The sequence below is a fragment of the Lissotriton helveticus genome, chromosome 5_1, assembly GCF_964261635.1.
Source record: "Lissotriton helveticus chromosome 5_1, aLisHel1.1, whole genome shotgun sequence".
NCBI classification, from domain to species: domain Eukaryota; kingdom Metazoa; phylum Chordata; class Amphibia; order Caudata; family Salamandridae; genus Lissotriton; species Lissotriton helveticus.
In genome coordinates, this window is record NC_136065.1 from 1,045,885,768 (window position 1) to 1,045,911,318 (window position 25,551).

General features: G+C 48.0%; 1 protein-coding gene across 1 annotated transcript in view; it reads left to right on the forward strand.

The window, feature by feature from the left end:
• MMS19 (MMS19 cytosolic iron-sulfur assembly component) overlaps positions 1-25,551 on the forward strand; it is a 466,622-nt gene that overhangs the window by 207,588 nt on the left and 233,483 nt on the right. The window contains exon 13 of the mRNA XM_078643578.1: positions 14,927-15,081. Within this exon, the coding sequence (XP_078499704.1) occupies positions 14,927-15,081 (155 nt within the window). The remainder of the gene's footprint in view (positions 1-14,926; positions 15,082-25,551) is intronic.

The window sequence follows — 25,551 nt, forward strand, 5'->3', positions numbered from 1 at the left end:
GGCCAGCCACGCCAACAGCGATCCGACCCGGTCCCTCTCAGCGTGTGCTCGGACCATGTACTCCCGGTAATCATGGCAGCGGAGCCTCTCCACTTGGGCAGCAACTCGCTCTCGAGCCGCCAACACTTCCTCCCTATTGCCCCCCTCCGCGTGGCCATCCCTCTCCGCCTGCCGCAGTGAGGTTTCCTCCCGCTCAACATCAGCCAACAGTGTCCGAGGCACCCCCGCCGAGGACGAGAGGCACGCGCCTCGTATCACCACCTTAAAGGCGTCCCACTCGATCGCTCGAGCGGTCGCAGTACCCGAGTTCTCCTGGAAGTAGCGCTCAATGCACTCCTGCACTTCAGCGTGAAATATCGGGTCTTCCAGCGCCAGCGAATATAACCGCCACGTGGGGACCGGCTGCCGCTGTCTGGACCAGAGGACCGTAAGTAAGCAAGGGTTGTGATCCGAGATGGTCCTCGCCAGGTATTCACTGCTGCGCATGAGTTCCTGGGCCCCAGACGAACAAAGAATAGTGTCGAGGCGCACATGTAGATCATGAGGCGTGGAATAAAACGAATAGTCCCTATCGGCGGGGTGATGCGTCCGCCAGGCGTCCAAGAGCCCCCATTGCTCTTGCCAGTCCCTCCGAGCCTTGGCCACCCTGCGCACTACTGACTGAGCCAGCGGAGGGTGGGAACGGTCTATCTCCACATCCACCACCGGGTTAAAGTCCCCCCCCATGAACACCGTGCCCACTAACATAGGTGCCAACCTCCTCGACAGCGCGGAGAAGAACGCGGCCTGATCAAAGTTTGGAGCATAAACGCAGCAAAGCGTAACATCTCGGCCATCCAACCGCCCTAATACTGCCACAAACCTCCCATCCGAGTCCACCCTCGTCGTCAAGGGCTGAAAGGGGATACCTGCCCGCACCCAAATCAACACCCCTCTAGCATGAGCAGAATAGGTAGTATAGAAGAGTTGCCCCCTCCATCGCCGCTGCAGCGCTTGCCCCTCTGCCATGTTAAGTGCGTCTCCTGCAGAAAAGCCACCTGAACCCCCCTGCGCACTAGGTATGCATGCACTTTGTATCTCTTCCTCATGGAGTTGAGCCCCCGCACATTCCAGGTAACACACTTCAGTTCCAATCTAGCCGCCATCGATAGGTCCATATCGGAGTCCAATCCCTGACAACCCCAGCGGCACACTGACAATCCCCTGTAACCTGTAACAACCCCAACCAGCCCCAAACCCACCCACCCCCAGAACAGGCGCCAAACAGTTGTTACCCATCCAAACCCTACCCCCGTAAACGAGGGAAACTCTGGGAATTACCAGAGACTCACAAGATATGTGAGATCGAGGAGGTGGCTCCACACCAGCCGGCCGGACAGCCAGAGACCCACCACACCATGATAGGCCGATCCCGACTAAGAATTGACCACCCCCCAGCAGCACCACCTCTCCACCAAAGAGACCAGGGCCCCTGCGTACTCCGGCACTACCCCAATAAAGCAGATGAAAACGTCAGTCCCAGCACCCCAGATTGCAAGACCCCATCAACCCCAGCAATGCAATCCCCACAGGCCGAGCACACCCCCTTACTGTCCTCCGCTCAGCTTCCTCCCCAGGGTCCTTGTCCGAGCCCCCATCCGATCCTCCTGGCTCCGCCTCATCAGAGCCCAACCGGGAGCCCGAGTCCACCGCCGGAGTCTCCGTCACCACTCCAGAGATGATCAACACCGCTTGAAGGGCGGCCTGCCTCTCCAGGTCCGTCTGCGACGACGATGGGGACCGCCTGTTCTGCTCTCGCCTCCGGTTACGCCTGCTCCTGCGTGGTTTCGGCCGGTCCTCCGTGGCCTCCGTCAAGGTCCTGTGCCATCTTTGCCTGCTCGGTACCGCTCCAACCACTGCCAAGCGTCGTCCGGTGTGTCGCAGAACGTCGCTACTCCATCCACCAGCACCTTCAGGCGCGCCGGGAACAGCAAAGAGTACTGCACCCCCTCGTCGCGGAGAGCTCTCTAGACAGCGACGAATGAGAAGCGGCAGCGCTGGACCTCCTGGGAATAGTCGGGAAATATAGACACCGAGGCGTTGTCCACCTTGTACGGGCCAGCCGACCTAGCCTGCCTCAGGATAATGTCCCGGTCTCTGAAATGTAGCAGCCGGGCTAGCACTGGTCGGGGGGAACGGCCCGGGGCTGGAGGGCGGGCCGGGACCCTAAGAGCCCTTTCCAGGGTGTAGAAGTGTGTCAGACCCTCAGGGACCACCACATCACGCAGCCAGTTCTCCAGATACGAAACCATGTCGCCCCCTTCGACATTTTCGGGCAGACCCATCACTCGGATATTATTGCGCCTGTTGCGCCCTTCCGCGTCAGCCGCTCTCCTCTCCAGATGCTGCACCCTGCGTGCTAGGTCCTCCAATGTGGCGTCCAACGCTTTCTGGGCCGGTTCAAGCGTCTCTAGCACCAGCTCCGCAGCCTTGACTCGGTCAGCGAGCTTGTTGTGGTCCGCCTTCAAGAGGCCAAGGCCCGTGGAGACCTGAGCGATGTCCTGGCGCATCGCCTCTCTCGTGTCCCCTATGGCCTTGAGGATCTGGTCCATCTGTTGCTGTTGCAGCCCTGTCGCCTGGCCATCCGTCGGCCGCAGTACATGGGCCTCAAGAGAGTCTTCAGCCTGGTCTGGCGGCACCGCGCCCGCTCCCTTCCGTGGCTTCCCCATGGAGAGTCACCGGCTCTCGCACTTATGCCAATCGCCGAAGGTCCGTCCCGATGCGTGCTCCGGGTGGTGATGGGGGGCCGCCGTCCCGCAGCCCGACCAAGCAGGGGGCTGGGACCGCACACACAAAATGTTTCCAGGAGGCACAGTTGGGCCCCAGACACTTGGCGCTCCAATGGGGTCTCTCCCGCGCTAGGCCCCACGGCCGTCAGCGGGGTCCGCCAGTGACGCTAGGCCGCTCCGGCCCCCCGGAGATTGCCAGGATACCCAGATGGCAGATCCCGGGAGAGCACCAACGCGCCCCCTGGCCCCCACTCGTGTGCAAGAGGGCCGCGCAAGAGGGCCAGCAGTTCTCCCAGATCTCGGGGTTCAGTGGCGTAGGCACCAAAACACCACCACCCGTGTCCACACTGGGCTAAGGGCGGGGCCCCCTCAGGCTGATCCTGGGTACTCCGCTAGTTCGGTGGCCTCCAGTCGCCCAGCACCACCACTGTGTCCCCAGCAGGTCAGGCGCCTCTCCTAGCTCCGAGGCGGCTCCACTCCCCAGTCGGGCTCCGCGGGTCCGGTGCGCCAGTCGCCAGTCGTAAGGTAGAGCGGCGCCTCTAAGGGGCAGTCCCGACGGGACCGCCGTGTTCAGGGCCCCCTCCGGGACCGCTCCACTCCTCAGCTCCGAGGCGATGACGCCACAGCCCCCTCTCGCTGGTGCCTCTGTTTGTCGCCGCTGGCCAGTCGGGATCACCAGCGCGCTGCCCCCAGCTCCAGGCGCCTACGTCCGTCCCCGCCAATGGGGCGAGTCCCGGGTTACTCCGTCCTCCGGTCTCCCACGGGGATCTGGTCTCCAAGCGACCCCTCCGCAATCGAGGCCGGGGATCAGCGGTTCGTAGTAGGCCCCGGCAAGATGGCCGGCCGCCGCAGTCCAGGCGCCCTTTGATGTGCGGATTTCAAGGCAGCCGCAGGTCCCTGCTCGTGACTGATCGACGCCGGGGTGCTCCGCGTCGGTCAGGAACCACGCCTGGTCAGCGGTGCCGCCGAGGGGGTCCTCGGTCAGGATAAATACCGAGATCGACCCGGAGCTCAGGGCTCAGGCGACCATGCTCGGCAGCGTCGAAGCCACGCCCCCCTGAGAACCATTTATAGCGAATTTTATGATAAAATGGTCTGTCCAGAGGACTGGGTCAGTCTGTATAATCGTTACCCTAGGAGAGTTGGTGCATACAAGATCGAGAGTGTGGCCGGCTATATGGGTTGGACCAGTGGGAAGTAGACATAATTGTTTAGCCTCAAGACTAGTAGTTAGATCTATCGTATGAGGGTCGATGCTTTGTTCGAGATGGTAATTAACATTTCCTAGAAGAAGAAAGTTTTCCGCAGCAAGGGCATAGGGCGCTATCGCTTCCACTAATCTCTCAGGAAAATGAGCCTTAGATCCAGGGGGCCTGTAAATAAGGGCTATCTTCCATGATTCTTTATTGTTCACAGTCATAGTAGCAATGAGCATCTCACCCCAACATTCGAGGTAGGAGTCATTTATATAGACTTTTATAGATGACTTATTAATTATAGCTGTTCCACCCCCTTTTTTATTGCCAGGGCGGTCAAGTCTGTATATTGTATACGCTGGGGGCAGAGCTATTGCAATGTCTGGCGCGGACGACTCCTGTAGCCAGGTTTCTGTAACAAACAACACGTCTGGTTTGACAGAGTCCAGGAGCGCCCAGATTTGTAGTGAGTGTTTGGCCATTGATCTTGCATTGCAATAGAGACAGAGTAGGTTAGGCTGAGGCTTCGGGCATGGTTGGTGTTACGGGATTTCAGCACTTTGATAGATGTTGGTTTCGGTTGAGAGCTAGAGAGCTGAACTGTTGAAAGTGGCAGCTTCACTGGATTAAGGCTATGTAACTCTAAATTTGAGTACCTGATGATGCCCATGTCGAGGTGTAGTTTGAAGTGGGTTGCTAGCCGAGAACGGGGAGAGACGGGCAGGGTGTCTGGCGTCTGGAGTCGGCCGGGAGCGGACGGGCGCAGACGGGCTTGCCTTCGGCGCGCCGCGGCTGCGCGCTTCCGCTCGGCACACTGGGTTATGTAGGGCCAGTGGGCGGGACCGCAAGCGTGTGGCTGAAGCTTGGACCGCTGACCCTGCTAATTCCAGAGAAAGCGACACACCCAAGATGGTGTAGACCCCTCCGCGCAAACGGCACAAGCCGCGACGGAACAGGGGGCACCGTAACTCAGGTAAGCAGCAAACAGTTATAGTGGAGTGCAACAATTTAAACGTCAAGTGCAGCAATTTTAAAAAACTTTAATAATCAACGCTGTGCAGGACGATGTGCAAAATTAGCAATTTTAGCAGCAAGATAGTTTGGGATGTATATCAAAGATTTTAAGAGTTAAAAATCAATTGAAAAGCAGTTTTAAAATAGCGTGAGCAGCCTTGATCCTCAAGGTCGGATCAAAGGGATTCTTGCCTGCGCGCGTCCGCTCGGCGCACTGGGTTATGTAGGGCCAGTGGGCGGGACCGCAAGCGTGTGGCTGAAGCTTGGACCGCTGACCCTGCTAATTCCAGAGAAAGCGACACACCCAAGATGGTGTAGACCCCTCCGCGCAAACGGCACAAGCCGCGACGGAACAGGGGGCACCGTAACTCAGGTAAGCAGCAAACAGTTATAGTGGAGTGCAACAATTTAAACGTCAAGTGCAGCAATTTAAAAAAACGTTCGTAATCAACGCTGTGCAGGACGATGGGCAAAATTAGCAATTTTTGCAGCAAGATAGTTTGGGATGTATATCAAAGATTTTAGGAGTTAAAAATCAATTTAAAAGCAGTTTTAAAATATCGTGAGCAGCCTTGATCCTCAAGGTCGGATCAAAGGGATTCTTGCCTGTGCGCGTCTCGGCGCACTGGGTTATGTAGTGCCAGTGGGCAGGACCGCAAGCGTGTGGCTGAAGCTTGGACCGCTGACCCTGCTAATTCCAGAGAAAGCGACACACCCAAGATGGTGTAGACCCCTCCGCGCAAACGGCACAAGCCGCGACGGAACAGGGGGCACCGTAACTCAGGTAAGCAGCAAACAATTATAGTGGAGTGCAACAATTTAAACGCCAAGTGCAGCAATTTTAAAAAACGTTCGTAATCAACGCTGTGCAGGACGATGTGCAAAATTAGCAATTTTAGCAGCAAGATAGTTTGGGATGTAGATCAAAGATTTTAGGAGTTAAAAATCAATTGAAAAGCAGTTTTAAAATAGCGGGAGCAGCCTTGATCCTCAAGGTCGGATCAAAGGGATTCTTGCCTGCCTGCCTGCTGATCCTCATGTAAAGCGCTCTGATACCTCCGGGTCTAGCCAGTGCTATATAAAACTTTGCAAATTAAAATGAAAGGGTTACAAGATTTTGACCCTCTTCAAGTCAGGACCACATTAGAAGGGTTACGGAGCAATAATAGGCTTTAAAAGACACATTGACATAGGCACTCCAGACTCATGAAAATTAACTCTCAACCTGATACTTTGTATTATTCCCCTAAAGTGTAGAACTTGTGTGCCTAGTCCCCAAGATGACAGGCCTCTCTTTGGCCACATCACTAACACCATAAGATTCTTACGCACGCCTAATTTGCAAAATCCTCCGCAGCTGGGGCTGCTGCATCCCAAAATTCTTGGCACATTCTTTGGATAACGTTTTGTGAGACATGTTGGGCTTCCAGCTGTACTGCTGATTGTTTTGTCCCCTGCATTAGGTACTGCCTTCTCCTCTGGTGTTCCACATTTAGGTTAGAACCTGCCCACAAGGCTTGTGCTTAAGTTCTTATTTTACCGGTGTCTAAATGTTGGTTTACCGGGTCACTGTCCCGTCAACTGTGGCTCCAGTGCAGCTGCAGACTTTAATAGGCACAGGATGTGCCCAGGCCAGATCATTCACAAGAGTGAGTATTTGCAGGTGGCTCCTTGTTTGTCTTCACTTGCTACCTTGTAAATTATATTAATGACCTTCCTAATCTTATGCTTCAACTTGCATGTTATCCTGCCACTTGAGGCCCAGCAATAAGAACTCAACTCCTCATGTTGGAAGGTGGGTTCCAAGATGACTGTGGTCCTCATGAGTACCTGTCAGAGGATTCTTCTCTAAAGCCACAGTGATGCTATATATTGTTGAAATAACTCTGCTTCACAAAATATGCTTACAGCAAGCTGACTGGCCCTGTGATCAAAAACTGAGGAGGGCATTGTCTACCTTCTCCCGTATTTCAAGCTGCGCAGCGCAGCTCCTGAGCGTTTTAGTGTTGATCACTCTCCGGTGAAAGGTAAATTTGTAGCAAGTAGCACTGGCGTAGCATTAGATCAGCGGTGGAGGAAGAGGTGTAGGGCCTATTATCTGGGGGAAGTGAAGATTAGCTTGCACTCAATAACAATAACAACCTGCTGGGCAATATCACACTATTTGGTGGCTGAAACAACACTCTTTTCCCCCAGCAAATAATTACATTACCGGGCATATGCTGTTGAAAATCACTACTTGGAATTCTCCAGAACCCTCTTCATTAGGCTGAATTTCTTGGAAGCATCTTCACACGGGAAGCACTGTTGAGCAGTCCTGAGAATGCTATGTGTGTCTCCAATGGAGCGACTGAGGCCAGATCCCTAGAGCTGATATATGGAGCACTTTATGGAGTCCACTGAGAAGCGACAGGCTTAGCCCATGCAGGCCCGGTTAAACAAAAAATGGTGTATCCATCAAGGTATGGCATAGTAGCAAACATTGTACAACCAGCCACTGTATCATCATAACTGCCACCTCCGGGAGACACGAAAATAAAAGTTAAGTGTAATACTTGGGCAGGATACAGGCCCAGGACACATGTAGACTCTGCAGGAAGTGACTGAAAAGTAGCCATTGAATCAAATGCCCCTTACCCTTAGGCATGCCCTTTTTGCAACATTGCAAATTCACAGTCTTTCAGGTCTTTTATCTTGTGAGCTGTCCACTCTCGTTCTTCCTGGATCGTCCCAGTGGTGTGTCTTGTTCCGGCTATGTCTACGTACTAAACTTGCTTGCTAAAGGCCTTGTTTCATTAAATATTTACATTGATTTCCGTGGGGACAGAATGGTACTTAAGACACAGACATATTTTCTTCTTAAGGTTTTGTTTTCATTTTCATATCGCCAAAATACTTTTCTATCTAGCGTTTTTGCCAATTCTTTGTTGTGATTGTAGCAGTGCCATTATGTTTCAGTGTGAGAACAGCCTATGACGTTTGTAGGCCCCTTAAAAAAATAATTTTCCTTTGCTTAATGTTTTGTCACCTTCAGAGCCACTAACCTGGAAAGGAAATGTTCAATGCTTCTTTTTTCCATGGTAGTTGCATTTCTTCCTTACTGAATGTGTCATTATACCCTTTTAAACAACTTGAGGCTTTCTAGATCTTGACTTTGAAATGTTTGCAAATTATATGCAGTAATGTTACAGCGTTAAGACCTCAAATCAAAAACCGAGTATAATCACATTCAGTCTTTCAGACCCCCAAACTTGGATATCCAACAATTTTAATAATTTACTAAAATCAAGATATTGTTTTTCCATTGTCCTCACCCATTGCATCACCGCAAAAGCAAAGTAATGTATTGTAAACCTGGGAGTGTTTCTTAATCGGACCCATAATGTGCTCCTTACAGAAAAAACCTGCCCAAAACTGCTCACCTGTTCTATAGGTTTTATAGGCTTACCAAAAGGGTTGTGTTTGGTTGATTTGTATTTAACTACACTGCTATTAAGTACACAAAAGGTGTACAATAATTTGTGTCCTCAGACCAAAACATCTCAGTCAAAGGATAATGTGTTGTTACCCATGCAGATGCTGAGATGAGCTGCTACTCCTAAACCTGACCCAGGAACAGCCTGGGTGCCTAGGCCTTCTGTCACCTGGTCTGTGGAAATAATTGCAGCTGCTGCCACTGTGACAAGGCAGTCCCTCTTTAAACTTTATAAGGTTTTGTTGAAGGATTTTATTTTTGTGATCATTTTTTAAAACGTCCTTTTCTGCCGCTAAGCAACTCATCGCCTTGTACTGGAAGCGAGTGGAGGCGCCACCCATAGCTTCCTGGTTTGTGCGCCTTTGGCAGGTCCTAGCGATGGAGCTACTTACGGCTCGTCTACAGGCGCGGGATACGCGCTTCATGGCGGTCTGGGAGCCTTTGGTGCGACACTTCTGCTCTGTTGTTGTTAAATATTTTGTCCACCCTAAGCGTGGAAGGGTATACTCAGATGTGAGTCCCTTGCTCATTGCACCATCAGGATTCAAGCAAGCCGGGCCGACGACGGCTGAAATGCCAGAAACCGGTCCCCGGAAGCTTGTTTCCTTCCCAGTGTAAGAATTGGCTTGGTAGTTTGGTTTGCCCTGTTCCCATCATGCACTGGGACAGGAACAGACTAATTTGCATATAGCCAGGTTCTGAACTGGGATGGTGCAGTGAGCTAAAAAACGGTGTTGGATCTAGCCCTGATCTCTTGACTGGGTGAGAGTATTCTGCTTAATTCAGAAACTCTGTCCATCACCACCCCTTGTTGTTAAATATTTTGTCCACCCTAAGCGTGGAAGGGTATACTCAGATGTGAGTCCCTTGCTCATTGCACCATCAGGATTCAAGCAAGCCGGGCCGACGACGGCTGAAATGCCAGAAACCGGTCCCCGGAAGCTTGTTTCCTTCCCAGTGTAAGAATTGGCTTGGTAGTTTGGTTTGCCCTGTTCCCATCATGCACTGGGACAGGAACAGACTAATTTGCATATAGCCAGGTTCTGAACTGGGATGGTGCAGTGAGCTAAAAAACGGTGTTGGATCTAGCCCTGATCTCTTGACTGGGTGAGAGTATTCTGCTTAATTCAGAAACTCTGTCCATCACCACCCCTTGTTGTTAAATATTTTGTCCACCCTAAGCGTGGAAGGGTATACTCAGATGTGAGTCCCTTGCTCATTGCACCATCAGGATTCAAGTAAGCCGGGCCGACGACGGCTGAAATGCCAGAAACCGGTCCCCGGAAGCTTGTTTCCTTCCCAGTGTAAGAATTGGCTTGGTAGTTTGGTTTGCCCTGTTCCCATCATGCACTGGGACAGGAACAGACTAATTTGCATATAGCCAGGTTCTGAACTGGGATGGTGCAGTGAGCTAAAAAACGGTGTTGGATCTAGCCCTGATCTCTTGACTGGGTGAGAGTATTCTGCTTAATTCAGAAACTCTGTCCATCACCACCCCTTGTTGTTAAATATTTTGTCCACCCTAAGCGTGGAAGGGTATACTCAGATGTGAGTCCCTTGCTCATTGCACCATCAGGATTCAAGCAAGCCGGGCCGACGACGGCTGAAATGCCAGAAACCGGTCCCTGGAAGCTTGTTTCCTTCCCAGTGTAAGAATTGGCTTGGTAGTTTGGTTTGCCCTGTTCCCATCATGCACTGGGACAGGAACAGACTAATTTGCATATAGCCAGGTTCTGAACTGGGATGGTGCAGTGAGCTAAAAAACGGTGTTGGATCTAGCCCTGATCTCTTGACTGGGTGAGAGTATTCTGCTTAATTCAGAAACTCTGTCCATCACCACCCCTTGTTGTTAAATATTTTGTCCACCCTAAGCGTGGAAGGGTATACTCAGATGTGAGTCCCTTGCTCATTGCACCATCAGGATTCAAGTAAGCCGGGCCGACGACGGCTGAAATGCCAGAAACCGGTCCCCGGAAGCTTGTTTCCTTCCCAGTGTAAGAATTGGCTTGGTAGTTTGGTTTGCCCTGTTCCCATCATGCACTGGGACAGGAACAGACTAATTTGCATATAGCCAGGTTCTGAACTGGGATGGTGCAGTGAGCTAAAAAACGGTGTTGGATCTAGCCCTGATCTCTTGACTGGGTGAGAGTATTCTGCTTAATTCAGAAACTCTGTCCATCACCACCCCTTGTTGTTAAATATTTTGTCCACCCTAAGCGTGGAAGGGTATACTCCGATGTGAGTCCCTTGCTCATTGCACCATCAGGATTCAAGCAAGCCGGGCCGACGACGGCTGAAATGCCAGAAACCGGTCCCCGGAAGCTTGTTTCCTTCCCAGTGTAAGAATTGGCTTGGTAGTTTGGTTTGCCCTGTTCCCATCATGCACTGGGACAGGAACAGACTAATTTGCATATAGCCAGGTTCTGAACTGGGATGGTGCAGTGAGCTAAAAAACGGTGTTGGATCTAGCCCTGATCTCTTGACTGGGTGAGAGTATTCTGCTTAATTCAGAAACTCTGTCCATCACCACCCCTTGTTGTTAAATATTTTGTCCACCCTAAGCGTGGAAGGGTATACTCAGATGTGAGTCCCTTGCTCATTGCACCATCAGGATTCAAGCAAGCCGGGCCGACGACGGCTGAAATGCCAGAAACCGGTCCCCGGAAGCTTGTTTCCTTCCCAGTGTAAGAATTGGCTTGGTAGTTTGGTTTGCCCTGTTCCCATCATGCACTGGGACAGGAACAGACTAATTTGCATATAGCCAGGTTCTGAACTGGGATGGTGCAGTGAGCTAAAAAACAGTGTTGGATCTAGCCCTGATCTCTTGACTGGGTGAGAGTATTCTGCTTAATTCAGAAACTCTGTCCATCACCACCCCTTGTTGTTAAATATTTTGTCCACCCTAAGCGTGGAAGGGTATACTCAGATGTGAGTCCCTTGCTCATTGCACCATCAGGATTCAAGCAAGCCGGGCCGACGACGGCTGAAATGCCAGAAACCGGTCCCCGGAAGCTTGTTTCCTTCCCAGTGTAAGAATTGGCTTGGTAGTTTGGTTTGCCCTGTTCCCATCATGCACTGGGACAGGAACAGACTAATTTGCATATAGCCATGTTCTGAACTGGGATGGTGCAGTGAGCTAAAAAACGGTGTTGGATCTAGCCCTGATCTCTTGACTGGGTGAGAGTATTCTGCTTAATTCAGAAACTCTGTCCATCACCACCCCATGTTGTTAAATATTTTGTCCACCCTAAGCGTGGAAGGGTGTACTCAGATGTGAGTCCCTTGCTCATTGCACCATCAGGATTCAAGCAAGCCGGGCCGACGACGGCTGAAATGCCAGAAACCGGTCCCCGGAAGCTTGTTTCCTTCCCAGTGTAAGAATTGGCTTGGTAGTTTGGTTTGCCCTGTTCCCATCATGCACTGGGACAGGAACAGACTAATTTGCATATAGCCAGGTTCTGAACTGGGATGGTGCAGTGAGCTAAAAAACGGTGTTGGATCTAGCCCTGATCTCTTGACTGGGTGAGAGTATTCTGCTTAATTCAGAAACTCTGTCCATCACCACCCCTTGTTGTTAAATATTTTGTCCACCCTAAGCGTGGAAGGGTATACTCAGATGTGAGTCCCTTGCTCATTGCACCATCAGGATTCAAGCAGCCGGGCCGACGACGGCTGAAATGCCAGAAACCGGTCCCCTGAAGCTTGTTTCCTTCCCAGTGTAAGAATTGGCTTGGTAGTTTGGTTTGCCCTGTTCCCATCATGCACTGGGACAGGAACAGACTAATTTGCATATAGCCAGGTTCTGAACTGTGATGGTGCAGTGAGCTAAAAAACGGTGTTGGATCTAGCCCTGATCTCTTGACTGGGTGAGAGTATTCTGCTTAATTCAGAAACTCTGTCCATCACCACCCCTTGTTGTTAAATACACCTGTTCTATAGGTTTTATAGGCTTACCAAAAGGGTTGTGTTTGGTTGATTTGTATTTAACTACACTGGCTATTAAGTACACAAAAGGTGTACAATAATTTGTGTCCTCAGACCAAAACATCTCAGTCAAAGGATAATGTGTTATTACCCATGCAGATGCTGAGATGAGCTGCTACTCCTAAACCTGACCCAGGAACAGCCTGGGGGCCTAGGCCTTCTGTCACCTGGTCTGTGGAAATAATTGCAGCTGCTGCCACTGTGACAAGGCAGTCCCTCTTTAAACTTTATAAGGTTTTGTTGAAGGATTTTATTTTTGTGATCATTTTTTAAAACGTCCTTTTCTGTCGCTAAACAACTCATCGCCTTGTACTGGAAGCGAGTGGAGGCGCCACCCATAGCTTCCTGGTTTGTGCGCCTTTGGCAGGTCCTAGCGATGGAGCTACTTACGGCACGTCTACAGGCGCGGGATACGCGCTTCATGGCGGTCTGGGAGCCTTTGGTGCGACACCTCTGCTCTGTAGAATATGCGCGACACATGCCCACTAGACTCCGCGCTCTGCACCTCTTCGAGGACGCACTTGTCCCTAGAGACCCGGCCAGACTGCATCCTTGACCACCATACACATCACAGCTGCGGCTGCAAACACGCACGCCCCCCTGCAAGCTGTCCTCCGTCATACCGCCTGTACCCGCCATTCTATCTCCCCCCCCCCCCCCTCTCTATCTGCTCTTAGGCTTCTCCGTCTTTCCTACATTCTTTCTTCCTGCTTGCCACTCTGGCACTTGTCTCTCTTTGAGACGGTTGCGCCCCGTTGGGCAGTTAGAGACAGTTGGGCTACCCGCCCTTCACATATCCTACTTGCTAAAGAGATATATCATACGCGGCCGGCCTCGACACGAGGTTGTAGGCTTACCGCTGTGTTCAAAATAAAATAGATTATAACTAAAACGTCCTTTTCCAGTGAACATCTGGTTGAATTTGCATTGACAATCAATAGCACAACTAGTTGGTGCTGAAATAAACATTTTGTCCTAGCAGGCTGAAGCCATTTACATTACATTGCATAGTATGTCACATATTTTCAGACCAGTGGTAGTTGACTTTCCAAAGGCAGCTGTCCTGCACTTTATATGCAAGGCTGCTAAGTAGTATCCACAGAAGTCATGCCTTGTCGTCTGTGTGTTGAATGGGGTCTCTGTGGTTTGTGTGTGACGTGGCTAGACCATACTGAGAACCGTCTTTAACTCCTAAGCCGTTGATGGCTACCAACCTGTCCCTATACTTGTTTCATGCATGGGAATCTTAGCACACCTAAGAGGAAGAAAAAGGGGTGGGTGGGAAGGAATTGGGTGGAGGAATAACTGCAGTTAGAAGTAAGTACATATTATTCATCAGATATGTAGCCTATGTTAACTTTATCTTCTTGAACTATTCTTGCAATGTGTTTAGCACAAACCAAAGGGAACCGAAGGCAGAAGACTGAGTAGGGACATGTGGTGGGAAGGACCTGGGTGCCGGTGGGTCTCCACAGGCGCTCGGGCTTCCAGATTGTTTTCACTGCTTTAGCAGGTGTTTTTGGCCCTTTTCAAACCATGGACGGACAGCCTGAATGTAAAACAAGGGAACAAAGTTGTTCCTAAGGTCAGAAACGTGTTTGTAAGTTAATATTAGGGCTTTGAGAAACGGTGTTAAAATGCAGTGCATAGGTCTTTTTCATGTGCTCTTGAGCTTGTTGAGCTCAGTAGCACCCAGATGAATGTTTGGCACTGAGAGTCTGCATGCAGCGTAGCAGGTGCGTTTTTAATGCTCTATGGACAAGACTTGCTCTTGATGTATACTAGACTTTGGGGTGGTGCACACAGGAGTCTAGGAGCCATGTTTGAGAAAAGTTGCGCTCCAGATGGAGCTTTCTTAGGTTGTGTTAGTTTCAATATTAGGCTTGTGGAAAATATTGTTCTGGATGGAACATGGTGGTTTGGTTAGTGAAACAAAGGTACATCTTTGGTAGAAAGCCCGCTGAGTTTACACATCAAAGAGACAGGGCCTCAAAGCTGTTAGCCAAGTAAAAGAGGAAACTGATTCGTTTCAGAGTCCTTGAAACTGGAAAGTGCAGTGGTTAGCCATTCCAACATGAATGCTGTTTGAGTGACCGAAGTTGCAAGTCCCATAACTATTACTGCATCTAATCTTTTTGCACTGAGATGCATTTCACATTAATTATTTAGGGTGATTTGCTGATTTATTGACATATTGCCGATCTGTGGATGGAGCACACTGAGAGGATGTTGCAAATAAGGGATTAGAGGGGTTAGTGTTATGGGCCTCGAGTATTGATTTAAAAACTGTACTTAAAGGCTGAAGTGGGTGGTATTCAGCTAAATTTAACAATGCCATGGCTATTGTTCAGTGCAAAATATATGACGTTTGGCTGAATGTTTTGTGCAAATGATGGGCAATAGATGGAACTACAGAACTTCTTTTTATTGATCCTGTGTTGAAAATCCTTATATCAATTTTTCCTCCAACCTCTCTGTCACTGCTGCAGATTGCAGACACCATCTTTGTGAACCGGACATGAAACTCGTGTGGCCGAGTACAAAGCTCCTCCAGGCAGCTGCAGGAGCCTCCTACCGTGCTTGCTACAAGATTACAGCCAGTGTCCTCCCATTGCTGCTAGAGCAGTATAACCAGCACACACAGGTGAGAAGCAGTGCTTTTATAGAGAAAGAAAGACATGACAGTTTCTATTTTTCATGTCAGTTTTTATTTCAAAATTATTTGTTTTTGAAAATTCATGGTGGGGATGTGTTTTTTCCCCCGCCCATGCGTCATCATATAAAAATATTTTATTGTGTTTATCAAACCACCTGAAAAATGATAATGGGGGGGCAACTGTGTGGACCAATTGCAAGAGGACCTGCATAACATTTAGTGTGATAGTAACCAAATTGACATTGCTACCGATCTCTGCGATTTGCCTTCGAATTTATTTCATTACCTAACCAGGTAGTTTCTGCTATCCAAGTGTGTGTCATTTCTTTTTTTGATTTTCTCTATAATTAGCCTTTTCACTTAGTGAGTGCAACATGAAGTCGTACAGCACATTACATTTATCTATATCTAGATTAAGTCGCAGATAGACTCGTAGGGAGCTCCAGTACGGAACATGGACCTTTATGAATTGAAGACTAGTCTTGTTAACTAAGCATGGGCCACAATGCCAGGAAATTAGCTGTAAAGCCAGAAAACTAATGAGAATAATGTAATACAAGTAAGTTTGTACAGAATAACGTCTGATTTTGGAGTATCGGAGTCATAGGCGGGGGAAGACAGTGGCAGTGTCCCACTCCGCTTGCTGGCTACTGGAAGAGCTGGCAAACCCACACTGAAAACGGAAGAGCGTTTGCAGAATAATAGCGCTTTTAAACTTATCTTTTACAAAATCCTTTGTGCACGATTTTAGAGAGTGTGCCACACGCAAATTGTTTAATACTATTTTAAATTCCATCCGGAGTGCTGGTCTCGATTCCTGTGCCTGCCCGCCTCGGTCCGACTCGGTAATTCATTACCGTTGTGCGGAGGGCGGACAGGTGAGGGCCAGGCACTTCCGGGAGCGGTCAGCGCTCTAGTGCTCTACTGGGGGCTATTTAGGCGGAGCATTAGGTTAGCGCAGCTGCGGGGGAAGACAGTGGCAGTGTCCCACTCCGCTTGCTGGCTACTGGAAGAGCTGGCAAACCCACACTGAAAACGGAAGAGCGTTTGCAGAATAATAGCGCTTTTAAACTTATCTTTTACAAAATCCTTTGTGCACGATTTTAGAGAGTGTGCCACACGCAAATTGTTTAATACTATTTTAAATTCCATCCGGAGTGCTGGTCTCGATTCCTGTGCCTGCCCGCCTCGGTCCGACTCGGTAATTCATTACCGTTGTGCGGAGGGCGGACAGGTGAGGGCCAGGCACTTCCGGGAGCGGTCAGCGCTCTAGTGCTCTACTGGGGGCTATTTAGCCATCGCCTTACAGGAAGCGCGCAGCGATTGCGCGCAGCCTCATCTCCGCCGAAGACCAGCCAAAGAGCTGCCCGTCTGCGCCCGTCCGCGTCAGGACGTGGCGACGGGGCGGGAATCTTACATCATGCTACCCCTTCGCGCTGACAAACACATCAGGTATGATTCTACATTCCTGACCTCATTGAGGCAACTCTCTGCCCCATGTATTGCAGAGGGTAACAGATCCTGTTTCAATGGCCCGTTCTCGTGCAACAAATGTCATTATACTTCAATGTATTTTAACAACTCCCATGACCCTCGTAAATCTTTCACTGACTTGCAATGCATCCTTATGAATGTTCGTTCAATGCCTAAACACCAAACTGAGATTTGGGACCTATTACATTCTCTGGCCCCAGACCTATGTTTCATTACTGAAACTTGGTTAAAACCCCATACGGTATCTGCCATTACTCTGGGAGTACCTATGGGATACAAACTTCATCACTCCGACCGCCCTGATAAAACTGGCGGGGGCGTCGCTATAATTTACAAAGAGTCTATTAAATTGGATGTTTTAGATAGACAATGTTGCAGAGATATGGAAACAATGGTTTTTAGAATTATTCTCCCCAACAGAAAGACCATCAAAGGTGCACTTGTTTACCGACCACCTCTTCCATGCCCCAGTTTCTCCACATCTCTTTTAGAGATACTTGGCCCTCACATGCGGGCCAATGAAGACTTTCTTCTCCTTGGAGATTTTAATATCCACACTGACCAATGTGAATCCACAGGGACAAAAAATTTGGCGACTGATATGACAACTATCGGTCTTACACAAAAGAATCAGGATCCCACCCACGAAGGCGGTCACTGTATCGACTTAATATACACCAACTTCGACAACATATTGTGTCACAAACCTATCCAAGTCCACTGGTCAGATCACTTTTTATTGCAGTTTACTATTTTTAAAGTTAATAAAGGTCCCCCAAAGAACTCCCTCCCATCTACCACACGCAGACAGTGGCACAAACTTACACTGGATGCGCTAGAAAAGGCGTGGGAAAAACCCGAGATCAGAGATATTGACAAAATAGAACAAAAGCTAACCGTGCTTCATCAAACTCTGACGGTAGCCATTGATAAAATTGCCCCTATGAAAACATTCGGACAATTTCCTGTGGCTAAACAGGAAAAATGGTACACCGAGGCCCTAAGAAAAGAAAAGCAAGAATGTAGAAGGATAGAGAAGAGATGGAGGAAATCACACTCTGAAGATAATAAAAAGGCACATCGTGCAGCCCAAGCCAACTATTACAAACACATCAAGGCTGCCCGAAAAAATAATATCGCCCAACAGCTTATGGAAGCTGATCACTCTCCCAGAGAACTATATAGGATTCTTGACACTTTTGTAAAACCTACGGCATGTATATGCCCAGATGATTTCTCACAAAGTTTATGTGAAGAAGTGTCATCTTACTTTGAGAATAAAATAGAATCCATTTATGGAAAAATCCTAGGATCCCAGCCTAACAGCAATTCCCAAAATGCCTCCACCCTCAATGAGAATATAAACCTTACCCTAACTACATTCCCTCCTATTAACACTGAAGAGCTTGATACAATAATGACCCAAGTCAAATCTGGATCTCCGGATGACCTTATTCCTGTTAAAATCTTAACCCCCCTTCGGACCCTGTTAGTCCCCTACATTCAGGATATCATCAACCAGTCTCTTAAAGAGGGAAAAGTACCAACTGAATGGAAAAGAGCAGTGGTGAACCCAATCCGCAAGAATGCGGCCCTTCCATGGACGGAGCTTTCCAACCTCCGTCCTATCTCCCTTCTACCATATTACAGCAAGATGGCCGAGAAACATGTCAACGCACACCTGTCCAACTACATCGAGGCAGCGGGCGGCCTAGACCACTCACAATCTGGTTTTAGGCCCAACCATAGCACCGAATCAGCCCTTCTGTCAGTGACAGATAACATCAGAATGTCACTTGACAGAGGGAGCTCAGTGATTCTGGTGCTATTGGATTTGTCCGCTGCCTTCGACACGGTGTCGCATGAGGTTCTTCTCGGCCGGCTGAAGGGAGTTGGAGTAGAAGGGACCGCCCTTGCGTGGCTGGAAAGCTTCCTTGAGGGCAGACAACAAGGCGTCAAATTAGGCTCCTACAAATCTGTCTGCAGGAAGCTCACCAAGGGGGTGCCACAGGGCTCATGCCTAAGCCCTACGTTATTTAACGTATACGTGGCCCCCCTGGCAGAGATCACTAGATCTCACGGGTTTTCACCAATCTCCTATGCTGACGATACTCAGCTGCTTTTCCCCTTTCAAACCATTACACCCGCAGTCATGCAATCCTTCCAAGACGGTATGAGAGCGGTGGCAGGATGGATGGCCCAGAACTTCCTCCAATGCAACGTGACCAAAACTGAGGTCATGCTGTTTGGAGGGGCCACCCTGCTCTGGTCCCCGGAATGGTGGCCACCCGAGCTTGGACCTGTCCCAGCGCCCAAACAAACCATCAAAAATTTGGGGGTACGCCTAGACCAAACTCTGATCATGAAAGATCACGTTAGTCAGGTTGCAGGAACGTGTTTCCGTACAATTGGTCTTCTACGGCGTATCTTCCCTTTCCTACCAAACATCCATAGGAAGACGCTGGTTCAGGCACTAGTCCTAGGACGGGTGGACTATTGTAATAGTCTACTCATTTCTGCCAACCAGGAACAACTTTGCAGACTGCAGGTGGTACAGAACACCGCGGCAAGACTTATCCTGAATGCTCTCCCCCGCACCCCCTCACGCCCCCTCCTTTCCCATCTTCACTGGCTCCCAGTGCAACAGCGGATCCAATTTAAACTTTGCTGTATCATGCATAAATGTATCTATGGCTCTGGTCCCAAATATCTGAAGGATATCTTCCTTCCTTACTCACCTGGACGCACTTTACGCTCCAGCAACACTATGTTGCTATACATACCTAAAGTAAACAGAGCAAGACAGGGTGGCCGTGCCCCCTCCCTTAAAGGTCCTATGCTGTGGAATTCCCTCCCTCCCTTGATAAGACAAACTCCTCACCTCTTCAATTTCAGGAAGAAATTGAAAACTTACTTATTCACACAGGATTAATCTAGTTTCCCTTCTGTCTTTTCCGATTTATGGTTTTGCCTAACTCACCCAGAAGCCACGCGCGGAGATACCCCTTCGGGGCTGATTCTCGCGCGTTACAAGACTATAAATAAATAAATAAATACAAATTATTTGTTTTAGCTCCATTACTTTAAGTCCTATTGCTTAATTATACATCAACCTACAGGACTAGTTTGTTTTGCCTTTCATCCCCTTCACTTATAATTTGATGTACACTAATATATGGCTTTGAAGTTAGAACAATTATGTAGCCTTATGTGCAAGGAGCAGTTTCACATTGATAGATTTACATCACCTTCCCCCCTGCCATGAAGAACCATCATGTTAAAAACAACCTGTTAGGATTTAGTTTAGTTATGTTTTGGTGGCTACTTCTACTCTCTTATGTGTGCTATTGATCCACTTCACTCCACAGATCATTAGTCAAGCACCAGAAGAAGTCTAAAGAATCTAACTTTAAGTCTACTATTTCAAAGTCTCTGGACAACATTTAAAGGATTCTCATAGACTACACATTGTTTAGAGCTGCGATTCTTCTGGCTTACTCTGTGGTAGTGCACCTATCCTCCCTGTAGGAAAATACTTTGGAAGTAATTTCTCCTTCGGCAGGTTGCAACTAACCCTCCATGTTATTGCCTGCCCTATTTAGAGATTCTACCTGTACGTGTAGCAAAGGTACTGAAAGCTCTGATGAATGCCAAGCGGGCTCAATTGTTTTTGACTAACACAGCATTTATTTTGTGTTTTACGGAAATTAATTCCTCAAGCTGGAGTTTGTGTCAGTAAAGCAAAAAATAAATTCCCCTGTGTTTAGTAAGTTTTCTCCTGTTACCTAGGGGCCTGCCCCGGAAAACAAAATCAGTGGTGGCTGCTGCACCCTTCATAGGACTGAAAGACTGCCACTCCACGCTGGCAGTTACTAGTGGGTAGACTGCATGGCCAGTGGTCTCCCCCTCCCCAACTCTAAAATAGACAGGGGAACTGAACTGAGAGGTTTGCCGGCAGGGCCTCCATCAGGCTCTTAATGAGGCCTTTTCTCTTCAAACTTGAACAAGGAGCCAGAAAGTGTTGGGAATTACTGAAATAAAGTCTAGCTGTCCAGTGATCTCTCACAAATTCAGGCCAGTAGCTGCACCTGTGTGCTGAGTTTGATCCCTATGACTCTCTGTACATGAACAAGTTCAAGAGGAGTAAAACGTCATAGTCCGTTGTGGCAGCTGAGCGGAAACTGGTAATATTCTGATCAATCCCACTATCAGGCCTGTGAACAGGAGTACCTTCATTAGGTGCAAAGCATAATTGAAGTATTTCCGTTGAAAGAGTAGGTTTCAGAGTGTTGATCTAGTGTTCGATGGCAAGAATATATTTGATTCAGCTGCAGATTAATTGCTTCAGCATCTGAAGCTAGACATAATGGACACGCCTAATCTTTGAATGCAGTTCACACAGTATTGGCAAGACCCCAGTCTGTCGTCCCTTCTTCTAAGGTACTTTCATTAGAAGACCACATTAGTTACCCCAGCATCAGTTTAGCCGAGTAATCCCAGTGGCTCTCTCTTTTGGACCATGCATTCTCAGACATTCACACAGTAAGAACATGGAAGCCAAGTTAGGTGATGGATTTCCTACACGTTCCTGCACAGATAGCCTTCTGCAACAGGCATTTTGATGCATGGCCAAGGGGTCCGGGAATAGATTTACACTAGCTTGTAACTGTGCATGCTCTTCTTGGTATGGGCTCTGTCTTAATGCACATACCCTGTGTGCTGCAAGTTGGAATCGCTTACAAGCTAGCCAGTGCCATCAACTCTTAATACCACATATCGGTGAGAATATCATTTAAATGTGAATTGACTGAATAGGGACGTACAGTACATCTCAGTAAAAACGAAAATGCACATGCCGCATCCCTGGGGTTTGTGGCTAGTGTGAAGAGACAGTGTGAAAACTTAACACATGATAACTCACTGTTGTAAGTTAACTTTTAGATGAGCAGGGAGAGCACAGAGGAGAAGAGTGTGAATGCATGTCCACCTACAGTACCTCGAGCAACACAAGCAAGAAATTAACATCCAATCAATAGGTACAACTCTCTACTGATGTAAGAATCTCCGTTTTACTAGAGGTACGAAAACACAAATAGGAGTTTAGGCCTTCTCATGTTTCCAGCTTCCATCATCCTTAACTCGAACATACAACTTCAGTGGAGGAGAAAGCGTTACCATCTTTAGCCTTGATCGTACAGTGGCTCTGATTCTGGTTCATTGTCCGTGGGTTTTCCTTGTGAAAGCCATATAATCTTCGCTCCTCTTTGGGGGGGAAAAAAACCAATGTTAATTGCCCTTCTTTTCTGAAGACTAAGAAGGATGCTCCTTGGGCTATTCTGGATATGTAGAGCCTCATTCAAATCCCTCCTTCTCTAGAAATTCAAAATGCTGATATTGCCACAGTTGTTGGTAATCAGTAGATATGTAGAGCACATCTTGTTATCCATGAGGGTATACTGGCAGGGTCCAGTTGATTAGCCACATAGCTAGGTCTTAAAGGACATTCAGAAATCTGAGGTCCGTAGATGAAAGGTAGCTCATTCCATGCCTTTGCTGCTAAGTTGGTTGGGCTGGAGAATTTCGTGGCTGTTTTTTTAAGTCCTTGGCCACTGCTGATGCTTATCTTGCTGAAGCTTCCAGGAATTGATTGCAATAGTCACTGACAGTCTGTCGATAGCACTTACTTCTCTTGTCTGTGTATTTGTAATTGGTGCGTATTCTTCTCTCCAGAATTTTTTTTTCCTTGATCCGGGCACATAGACCAACAGCCCTGAAAGGTGGCATTCTAATCTGAATAAGTTAAAATATCAATAGACCCATGTCCCCTGAAATGCTGATGCACTCATCTGTTGTCTGTTCTTAATAATCGATGATTCATTACATTATAAGAGTAGAGAAGGAAAAATCAAGAGAATGGATGACTCAAAAGAGATAAGGGGGTGTGGATGAACGGAGCAAGGCTTCTTTTGAATATTTTTCCCAGGGCTGATTTTTATTTCCAGGCTGACCCTGGCTGTCAGGTCTCAAAAAGTTCCTTCTCTTTGCCATATAACACGATCTGTTAGTGCCGGGCTACAACGCAGAGACAGAATCCAACCTTCATTTTACACCAGCTTGGGCAAACGGAACACGGTGTGAGCAACACACATAGTGCTGGAGAAGCGGCATTTCTGAGGGGAGGTGGGAGGGCGGGGGGGGGAAGGGTAGAGAGGGGTTGAGTTTGCGTATGTTTGGGGGGAGAGGGGAGAGGGGGGAGGTAGGGAGTTGGATGTTCGGCTACCTTATTTTATTGCAGAATAAGAAGTCTATGAATATCAAGCAGTGCTAAACAGCAGATGTCCCCAGGAACTATGTTACTAGGTGACGATGGTGTGACGTATGTCACCGGTACGACTGGGCACTGCACGCTGAGTTTGCAGGGAATGCAACTGACTTGCAGGAGGGTGAAGCAATGTATTATTAGACCTGCATTGACACTTAAGACATGAAGAGCGCAGTTGACACGCCATGATACTTTGAAAAAGATGTATGTTCTTACTATATGAAACCTCAATAAAATCTGTTTAAAAAATTTAAAAAAAAGACATGAAGTCCTATATATACAATGCACCTGATAGGAAGTCAGTCCCATGTTATCTATAAATCCACACACATGCATGCTCTGTCGCTCTCTCTTTTCCTGTCTTTTTTTGACTCTCTTGCCTGCTCACTCTTACTTTCTCTTGCTCTGTCTACATCATTTTATCCTTCAAATACTTTTGATTGTGCTTGCTATTTTACTGTTTGACCTGCTATGTTTTGTTATGGAACTTGTTTTTTTGGGGGGGATGCCGACTGCTGTTTTGGTTATCTAAACATCATCATCATCAAAAACTTTATTTCGATCATAAGATCATAGAAGCGCAAGTGTAATACAACTCATACAAATAGATTCAAAAAGAACTGGCAATATACATTAGTAGCCTAGTAAAACAATATCAGTCAAACCATTATCTAAATTCCATTAGATAAATAGAATAAACACTTAGTGCACAATGCAGGACCATATCATCAAAAACCTTGGTCTGTCCCAGAGTGTACAACATGGCCGCTAACCTGCCATCAATCTAGAAGTATACTACACTCAAGGCCCCTTTAGATATTATCAGTAAAATATAAGTAAACATGTAAAAACTGTTAAAACTGGTGCAACAAGATGAGAGTATCTCAGTCTTTCAGCAATTTCCTTCAAGTTGCCCACATATGACCCAAAGACGTTGCTACTGAGCAAACAATCTCCAGACTACGGTCTGATCTAAGGATCCAAAGAGCTTCGCCATAAATGTGTATGCCCAATTGCTTGCAGATTGGTTTGAGACATTTTGCTTTTGAGCGAGAGTACACGGGACAAGCAAAAAATACATGGTCAAGCGACTCGGGTACAGCGGTGCGACTGAGGTAACTCTGGGAAATAGTGGAAGGCTGATGCCAGTAGCCTGTAAAAGTGTTGGGAACTAAATCTGAATTGCATATAAAGTTTCCTGTCTTGAGGAGATTTGATAATGTCTAAATATTGTTCACATGAACTGATAATTTTAAAATCCATGAATCTCATGGTTAAACGTCCCCAGGGTGGGTTAATAAGTGAAGCCTGTGCTACCCAATCCCAAATACTGCTTTTTAACACGATCTTTGCTAGGGAGTAATGCTGGGTCCTTAACATCCCAATAGCCCTCTAATCATATTGTGGTTAATAGCTTGGCCTTCTTTATAATAGGAACCCTACCCAAGTCCAACCTTAGCAGGTGAAGTGGCGTACTCTGGGGTGGCAAGACCAGGTGCCTCAGAAACGTGTTCTCTGATTTCAGAAGGGCATCCATCCGGTTTAAAGACCCACAGTTCAGCTCCATAAAGAGCTGGACCTACTGCTTGAGCGTCATAGGTTTGCAGTGGGGCTGCCACTGGTTTATTGAAGGATGTACTATGATCTTTTATCAGAGTCCCTACTGTCTGTCTGTGCTTCAGGGTCAGCTTGGTCACATGAGGCTTCCATGACATATCTTCCGAAAGAGTGATGCCTAGATAGTCAGAGGTACTCACCCTTTCCTAAGGGACCCGTCCTAGGGATAATTTACCTCTAAAGGATTATTGGGTTAAACAATAAAAGCTTCCTCTTTGAAGTATTAACCACTAATCCTCAAGAATCGCAAAAAACTTTGAAGCGATTTATAAGCCGCTGAAGCCCTCCTGGTGTTTTGGATACTAAGAGCGTATCGTCAGCAAACAATAGGGTCACCACCTTTATCACCCCCAAATAGGGGCATCTGCTGGGGCATCGGAGAGAAACTGGACAACGCCATTTACAAAAAGGGAAAAGAGTGTGGGTGCCAGTACACAGCCCTGACGTACTCCCCTATTATCATTTATTGAATCAGTCAGCTGGCCTTGGTGACCCCAGCGACCTACCTAAACATTTTTCCTGTTTCGAATTGGGCTGGCGTGTTTCCTGGATTATCTTTAATTTCCCCTCTGCAGCAAAGTTTTGGAGTCCTGAGTATTTCTTGGATTTTTAATTCAATCTTTTTGGATGTCACTTTTTTATGACCTTATTGTAACTATACCGAGCTCTGTGAGCTCTCCATTTATCCTTCCAGCTCCACTCTCCCTGTAGTCTTTGCATTCAGGTTTATTAGAACTTCTGCACATCCCGCAACACCTTGAGGTTCTATACGCTTGTTTCTAATGCATAGGGTCCTGCTAAGGGTTTATTTTCTAAAACCTGTCATTAGGTCTCGCGTGGGCGGAGCAGGGAAGCTGCCACTCCTCTGCGAGAGATATTGTTAGAAAAAGGGTACTGTAAGCCCCGCCCCTCCTTTTCATTGGGTAGCCTCAGCTTTTATGATAAAGGCTGGCTTCCCAATGGAAAGGAGTGTTTTTGGGTGCCACCCGGTCCGTTTTTCGGTCAGCCCCTCCGGACACCATGGC